General features: G+C 37.2%; 1 protein-coding gene across 1 annotated transcript in view; it reads right to left on the bottom strand.

The window, feature by feature from the left end:
- Positions 1–2,291: 2,291 nt before the first annotated feature.
- LOC126272289 (cyclin-dependent kinases regulatory subunit) overlaps positions 2,292–9,163 on the bottom strand; it is a 26,653-nt gene continuing 19,781 nt past the window's right edge. The window contains exons 2-3 of the mRNA XM_049975049.1: positions 5,856–5,983; positions 2,292–3,474 (exon numbers count right to left, since the gene is read on the bottom strand). Of these exons, the coding sequence (XP_049831006.1) occupies positions 3,398–3,474; positions 5,856–5,983 (205 nt within the window). The 3' untranslated portion in view covers positions 2,292–3,397. The remainder of the gene's footprint in view (positions 3,475–5,855; positions 5,984–9,163) is intronic.

Here is a 9,163-nt window from a genome sequence, read left to right as displayed (position 1 = left end):
ACCACAGAGGGGACATGACAACCTCACCACTGTGAAATGGTTACCACACTGGATTTCAGGTGCAAAAATAGAGCCACTTAATTGGTAGGTTCAAAAGATAACAGTGCACGGTGGAGAGTCAATGCACCACAATAAGAAATCCTTCCCCAAACTGACCACACTTCTGTAAAATTTGGAAAGTGGGGAGGGGAGGGGGTCAAACCCAAAGTGAGGAGCAAGGAAAAAAGTGTTAAAGCAAGAAGAGTGAAAACCTTCGTAAGCCCAAAGAATAGTCAAAATACCAGGGTAAAATCGAGACTAAAGAAAAAGGCTATTAGCCACCACTTACAGTAGCGAAGGAATAGCCGCAGGTCTACTCTAGCCCACAATATCACACATGAATCGTTCCTATAAAGCTGGGTACCCTTAAGGTAATAGTTTTCAGTCTACATTGGCTCACACTGTGAAAATTTAATTATAATCGCCCTGTATTGCTGAAGAATTAAGTGAATGATGCTTTGGAAAAGAAAATGTCATCAACTGTAGATGATTCAAAAGCGTAACTTTTGTTTACGGCATTACAAAGAGCAATAAAACAAGGTTTTATATTCTGGCTAACAAAATCCCATGCTTCCTTAACAGCTCTTTCCACACTAACTGAAAAGCAGAAGCCCAGAGTTGTCGATAGACAAGCACAAAAGACAAAAGTCTTGCTGGTGTTTGGAGTTATTCTTTGACAACAGAGTAACAAGCATTCAAGTTAGCAAACCTATGGCCTTAACACGGTGCTGGCTACATGAACAGTGTCAATAATATTTTATGGCAGGTGTACTGGTTGTGGCCTGGATAGTGTCGATGGGGTGGACAGAGGGAGACGGAGGCAGAGAGATGTACTGGGTGCTGATGGCTCAGGGAGATAGCCGGTATGCCAGCTAGGAATGCAGGAGGAAGAGGTGATTAGTACATGGGCTGGCACCACTGGCAGCTGGTAGGAAGTGGAACACCCTGAAAGTGACCTGAGGGCATGAATTAGGAGACAGTAACAGGAGAGAGCAAGTGGAAACTGTTGGATGGAGGGTGTGGGGGCAGTAGTTCACCTGCCATTAGTTAGGATGATGGACGAGTGAAAGCATTAGGTGGTTTTAAGGAGAACTGGATAACACAGTGCAAGTTTGTTGAATGAGAAGAACAGAAGAAATACACTGGGAACAATGGGATAGTTTTGTGGTGTGGTGATATTTGATCATGCATAAGTGGAATGAAAGTCTGTCTGTGCCGCCCCCCCCCCCCCCCCAACCATAAAACAACCAAATTTACTTCCCAATTTGCAATGGACAATAGCAAAAAATATAGTTTCATAAAATTAGCTCTTACCGAAAACTGTGACAACCATGTTATCTGATATACTTCAGAAGGAGTTAGTAGCTGACTTTAGTGTGTAGCAGTTACCAATTAATAACCCATATGTTATGTAGAAAATTGTTTCTCACTGCACATAAAACAGCATCTGTATGTTGGATTACAAGTGACGTACATCTACAAACACACACACACACACACACACACACACACACACACACACACACACACACACACACACACACACACACACACAATTTCAAATTTTAGCACTCTTCCGTGGTCTCCAACTAGCAGAATGCTATTATTAGCCACTTACTTATAATGACATCAAAGAAGTGGTGACAAGATTTTGTTTTCAGATGGTAGTTCTTACAAACAATTATCCTCAACCAACACATTATCTTCTCAGCTAAAAGTGATGTTACCATCCAGTGAGACAACATTTTGTGTCACATTATGAGCCATTCAGGCATCCTTAATTTATTAGCACTCTGTCACACAGCAGAACAGCAATTTCATTCAGTTTATGGCCTTGACTGACCATATAATCACAGCCATTGTCAGGGCAGATGCACAGAAGAGGAAACTGTGGTGGGCTGCTACAAACTAGTCAAAAGATTGATGACTGGGAAGAAAAAGGGCTCATCTGTCCCAGTGGTCACAGATTTGTGTGCATGTACTTTAAATAAACAGTCGGCTGAGGCCTTTGACAATGCCACACAACCATTCTTCTGTCGTATTCAATACTACGTCAAAATGAGTTGCGATGTTATGATAATGAAAATCACAGGATGAGAAAACTGAGTGATGCTAACCAATCATCGTTAACTGTGACAGGTGGTGCACACATCACAATACTGTGAAATGTTTTTTAACTGTATTTGCCAAAGTATAGGTTTCAGCCGAGTCAAAGGTTTCCCTCATGATTGATTGATTGATGGATGGATGGATGGAGATATAAGTTAATATATTTCATTATGAATACAGTCAGTGTTTAATATGAAAGGAAACAGACTTATCTGCCTGGCAATGCTGCCAGGTAATGCACGAGCAATAGCTTTCACAGTTACAATTGACATGTGAACATAATACACGCAAGAAACTCTGCTTTTACATTTTTCATTATCTCATGAAATGTCAGTTACATCTATTAGTTCTGTTAAGATAGTAAAGACTAAATCAGTTAGTCTTTGGTCTCTTTCCCATTTCAGTAACATCATAGTCAAGTTTACCATCAACTTTTTTATTATGACAGCACAAGAAGATACAAAATAATTATCTATGAATATTAAAAACTATGAACAGAAAACAATATTTTTAGGGAAGTACAGCATTTCTTGAATAAATTGGTACACTGAAGCAGTTTATTTTCCAGATGAGATTCATTTTATTTACAATAAAAATATACAGACATTTACCACTTCATTATCATCCTCTTATTTTAAAATTATTCAAGAATGCTGTACTTTAAAACACAGCATAACAGATTTTAATATAAAATTTGTTAAGCACATAATTATAATACAACTGAAACTATTTTCATGCAGACAACACATCTGACAGCCCATAGGTGGTGAAGGCATGTAAGAGCCACAATTTGTTGTTCCACATCTGATCTGGTTTATACATTCTTTACACACAATTATAAAATCTTCATAGATTAAAGGAACCACAACACTTCCTGATCAAAACTGATGGTCATGCAGTTACTATGGTCTTTTTAGACCCACAAAAGAGAGTTGCTTTAAAAGCAACTAGTACTTTAATTCATTTGAATTAAAAGCATTCCAGTCAAATATGGAGTTCAACAATTACTAATCCCTACTAAATTTCACAAACTTGTGAGTACAGAATTTAAAGAAACATAATAAAAACACAAAGTCCACCTCGAAAAGAAATGAAACACACAGTCATAGCCTGCAGGTACTATCCACTGTACAACATCAGTCTCGTCCTCCTTCAAACCTTTATAACGAGGCGTACAGAACAACAACAGCAGTACCATTTTTACAAGAAACAGTTCAACCCGCTAGCTGCATAGAGTTATCTTCTCCCATTACTGGTCACCATTGATTTGAACTCTTTCTTCAGGTGGTGTAGTTATTTTCCGCTTGAATAGTAGTATGTGTGGTTCTGCAACAAGTTGTACATCAAAATTACTCTCATAAACTAACAAAATCCCTCACAACTAATTGTATGTTAATATCTCGATACCAAATGACTTGTTTTGTAAACAGTATTGTATGGCTGATATTCTGAAACAGTGGTGACACAGACCCAGGGGAGAGGAAGAGGGCACAGTGAAACAAGATGTATCTGTATAATTTAGGACTACAATTCTTCATGTGTTAACAAAATGTAACAGCCATTCTGAATGCAATAAGTTGTAATTTCATACATGCATATGAAATGCCATTTTAATTTGATAATAGTAAGTGCAGTAAATACTGATAAATTTTAACTGCGAAGACATCAGTGAGCCTGTAAAATTAATAAATGTTTGTACAGAAACCAGAAGATGACATTCTGTTATCAGACCAGAGTCCAGTTCCAAAAAGTTCATGAGCATCTATCAAAAAGAAAATTTCAGCATTTCATCAATGGTCAAAACGAAAATATCCATTTCATTTTATCAGTTTCAAAACAATATCTATGGCCGAGATAAATGTAAGTGGTGTGAAACAATAAGAATTTCTCTTTAAATCTGTGAATTACAAAGTAATGCATAGTTGATTTGAAAGCAGTTATGCCATTAAAACACCTCCTAATTCCTGCTTTTGTTACAATTTAATCACATAGCTTTCTAAAGTCTTCTCCTGAAAGTTGTCCACACTTGTGTATCCTCTCCAATTCCTCATTAGTAAAAATGGTCACTGGACATTAGATGCTTCTAGAGTCTTGAAATGGTGGCTATGGCTTTCTTTCATATTCTGAAGGAAAAGATCTGGAATATGGCAGTGAGTGGATTCAGTGCTTTTCAAGAAATCTTTAATTTGTCTCCATTGCAATCTGCATAATGTTATGAAGGAATGAAATAGCACCCTGGCTTAAGCTTTTGCTATTTCTACTAAATATGCAGAAACATTTTAGTCTGTGGTTAATGTCCTACTTTCTCAAAGAATGGTAAAGTTGTCACAGTGCCCATTTGCTATGAAGAATGTACACACAATCCTTGGATTCACACTATTTTTTTTTTTTTTTTTTTTACTTCTTACCAGAGTTAAAACTGAGCCACACACATTTTACCACAATGTATGACTTCCCAGAATTTAATTAAGTATATATCGGCAGAACTTTAATCTTATGTTTGATTTGTAAACTAAGGCATCTAAAGATTTCCTTGATAAGAACTTACACCTCACTCCCTAGACTAGGGTGGATGTGGTGTTTGATCATTCTCTGAACCACAAACAAACTCATTAGTAGCAGCACTTTATGGATTCCTAAATCGACCACCATGAAGATGGTTTTTGTCAAGTCAGAATTAAGTGAGTCAACGACATGACAAAGAGAAGCCTCCACAAATGCTGGATATGATCCCCTTATTAACTGATTCACACACTGACCCAGTCTGACATTTTGAAAATTCTTAATCTAGAAATGGTCCTGTGTTCACTCCATGAGTGACACTGAAAATAATATGCAGAGCACTAAAATGGACATTCTCCCACCACAAAATAGCTGCACACACACACATAGAAATTTTGAATCATACAGATTTTGTATAATTTGAAAGCCATTTAAATAAACATTGGTATCATCTGAAATCACATCAGAGGGAAATTTCCCCTATACAAGTTTTTATACAGAACCAGTGCCCCATTATAGCGAAAACCTACACACACTTAAACAGCAAAGTCCTCTAACAATTTCTTTTGAAAAATTCAGATCACGAATGCTTTTAACAATCTAGCAAGGTAAAATAGGGAAAAATACTGTATGTGAGGAGGAGGAGGAGGGAAAGAAAGAACAAAGTGTGGGGATAAGAGGATCAGTAACAAGCAATTAGAAATGAAATGGAAACAAATTTCTTCCTACATCTAAATCGGGTATATCTACTACCATATACGTGGCCCTTCCTTATATCAATCACTTCCATCCATCTCTTAAATTCACCTTATTTTAGTATACATTCAACCTACCAATGAAGAGTCCTAACTTGACAATGACTAATCTGCTTAATACCATGAGCCGCCTCCCTGCCAGTCTTTGTCACCAAGTGATAATGCAATAAGACACTAAATATCTCCACAGGTGTGCATTGGTTTCAATGATCCCAAAACCACAAGTAATCTAAACAGCACACACAACCTTTATCTATTACAATCACGGCCCGACTTTAAGGATTCTCTTCCTCGTCACAACAATTTTGGTGCAAACCTATTGGGGGGGTGTGGGGATCCCACTTTGAACTGGTACACAAACACTTTTACTAACACCTGTAGCTATAGTTTCATTATCAATCTTAAACATTGGTTTCCTTAAAACTAAAGCAAACATAAAAGTGCTTATACCTGGTTCATGTGTCATGTAGTGAACCCAACCTTTACTCTGTTGCACACCCAACTTCCGCCATTCTGCTTCAGATAATAGGTGTGTCTTTGGAATCTGTCTTGCTATTTCCTTAGGTAGCACTACATGCCTGAAACATTACAAAAACTCATTAGGAGAAACTGACAAAGAAACAACAATAATGAGTAAGTAAAACTACAAATTCTTTTTGAAATAAGATAAAATACATTTAAATACAGTATTATTTAAGCAGATTTGAAGGAATAGTTTTAATTTAATATGCACAGCCAGCCATGTTATTTTAATAATACATAAATATTTGCAGTGTTCTCTTCTGATCTTCCTCCCAAGAAACGGTGATTTGTAAAAACTGACACAGGATGTGTATCTGATAAGTTAACAATTTTACCAACCTATGTAGTTTATATTCTGTTTCTGTTTATACACTTTACGACAGCATTAAGATAGAAACAGCATATGTTTACCAGATGAAAACCAGCAAGTCACAAAAGCTGAAAACCAACACTTGCAACAAGTGTTCCTTCAAACAGAATGTGGCATTGAAGGATGCCAAGAGGTTTGAGAAATAACATCCTATCCATAATATTGTCCCTGAGGACAAAAACAGACAATATTTGTGAGCAGCTGGAAAGATACCGTGGCAAAATAACAACAATTAATATTATTTGCCTTACATGACCGAGAATCTACAGAAAACAAGATCAAGGAAACTTTAAAGGAATTTTAAAGCCATTCTTTATAGATAAAAAAGTGCTGTGTTTCTGTGACATCCCACTCAGTAAAAAGAATATGCAACTTTTAAAAATTCAGTGACGAGCTAAATCCCTACACCTAAGCAAATGAGAAGCAGGAAACCAGAACTACATATAAAGCTAAAGTGCCTGAACTGGTACAGAGGCAAATAGTAACAGAGATAGATTAAGCAAGCCATCAGGCTGTTTGTCCATAATTTTAGGTAATCTAACACTTCGCCAGTTTCATCATGAATAAGCCCATATCAATTGAGACAGGAAATTATCTTAATAGCCTCAGATGTTATTGCATTTAGCACATGTTAAAATTCATAACAAAGTAAGAAACCTCTCATTTTTGTTTTTCCTAAACGTATCCCTGGCCTGAAACACACACTGCCAAAGTTGTCACCTCAGCTAATAATGTTGAAACCCCACCTCTGAGAAAATATTAAAATGCTCTGTCTCTGGAATGAATCAACATCAATATTCTGTTTTCTTTACATTTTACTTGAAAGTTAAAGACCTTCTGATTAAAACTGTATCTTTGGATTGAGAACATGCACTCAAGTTCTTTTGCTGTAGCCACTTAATTTCTTTATTAAAAATCTAATTTTTCTTCAAAATTGTCAGTGGATGGATGAAGCAACGAGAATAACGGGACCAAACTATCAGTCCCTTGATCCTATAAGCCATGAAGAGTCCTCAGAGGATAAGGACACAGAACAAGCTGATGAATCTGATTGTAACTAAAATCAATAAAACAGAGATAGAAGCAAGCAGAAATGAGAGGGGTAAGAGAGTGAAAGTGGCAAGTTGCTCCGCCCAAAACACAACAGGAGGTCCTGGAGCATATTATGCTATGGGAGATGCACCTTCCGTGTCCAGCTGGTTTTTCCTCACTCTCCATTACCTCAAAGAAACTTAACGGAGATAACTTGATAAAATCTCTCAAAAGGGCGACCATTGGTTAAGAAGTTAAGGAGAGAATAAGAGACTAAGAAAAATTAAAGGTAGGAAGGGCGGAGACAGGCCAGACCACTGTGCAAGGGCAGCCATGGGCCCCCCTGGGTCAGAGAAGATGAAGATGCAATACTCAAAATCCTCACAGTGCCAAAGTACCCTACCTTGCAGAGAGGAGTAGAAACCACATTCAAGGGTAAAACTTAAAACTGGATCAGTCACTCATGTCATCTACTAACACCAAAGGCTTGTGTGTGTGTGTGTGTGTGTGTGTGTGTGTGTGTGTGTGTGTGTGTGCGCGCGCGCGCGAGCGCGAGCGCGAGCGCGAGCGCAAGTGTACACCTGTCTTTTTTTCCCCTATGGGAAGTCTTTCCGCTCCCGGGATTGGAATGACTCCTTACCCTCTCCCTTAAAACCCACATCCTTTCGTCTTTCCCTCTCCTTCCTGAAGAAGCAACCATCGGTTGCGAAAGCTAGTAATTCTGTGTGTGTGTTTGTGTGTTTTGTTCATGTGCCTGTCTGCCGGCACTTTCCCGCTTGGTAAGTCTTGGAATCTTTGTTTTTAATATATTTTTCCCATGTGTCCATAATGTAGGTTTTTTATGTCGATAAATCCTCTTCCTCCTTCCTTTCTACTTAATGTGAATCTTTTTGTTGCTGAATGTACGTGATGTATTCTATATTTGTGGCATTGTGATCGTGTAAGTGTATTGAGTGCTTCTAGGTCTGTGTTACTCCATTTCACTACTACAAATGAATAGGTCAATATTGCTATAGCATAAGTATTTATAGCTTTTGTTTTGTTTCTTGCTGTCAATTCTGTTTTCAGTATTTTTGTTAGTCTTTCTTTTAGTTCTTCTATAATATTTGTAGTATCTATTCCTATTTAATGTCTGTATACTTGATATTTATAGGCACCTGTTTTTTTCAATCGCTTATATGCAGTCGCTGTGGTTATCCAATATGTAATCATCTTGTTTAGTGTGTTTTCCCTTGACTATGCTATTTTTCTTACATTTGTCTGTTCCAAAAGCCATATTTATATCATTGCTGAATACTTCTGTTATCTTTAGTAATTCGTAGAGTTGTTGATTTGTTGCTGCCAGTAGTTTTGGATCATCCATGTATAGCAAATGTGTGATTTTGTGTGGGTATGTTCCAGTAATATTGTATCCATAATTTGTATTATTTAGCATGTTGGATAGTGGGTTCAGAGCAAGGCAGAACCAGAAAGGACTTAATAAGTCTCCTTGGTATATTCCCCGCTTAATCTGTAATGGCTGTGATGTGATATTTCAATTTATTTGGATATTAAGTGTGGTTTTCCAATTTTTCATTACTATGTTTAGGAAAGGAGGATATAAGATGAACATCAACAAAAGCAAAACGAGGATAATGGAATGTAGTCAAATTAAATCAGGTGATGCCGAGGGAATTAGATTAGAAAATGAGACACTTAAAGTAGTAAAGGAGTTTTGCTATTTAGGAAGTAAAATAACTGATGATGGTCGAAGTAGAGAGGATATAAAATGTAGACTGGCAATGGCAAGGAAAGCGTTTCTGAAGAAGAGAAATTTGTTAACATTGAGTATAGA

Source organism: Schistocerca gregaria, chromosome 5 (genome assembly GCF_023897955.1).
Source record: "Schistocerca gregaria isolate iqSchGreg1 chromosome 5, iqSchGreg1.2, whole genome shotgun sequence".
NCBI lineage: Eukaryota > Metazoa > Arthropoda > Insecta > Orthoptera > Acrididae > Schistocerca > Schistocerca gregaria.
Note: the sequence above shows the minus strand (reverse complement) of the source record. Positions and strands in the feature narration are given on the sequence as shown.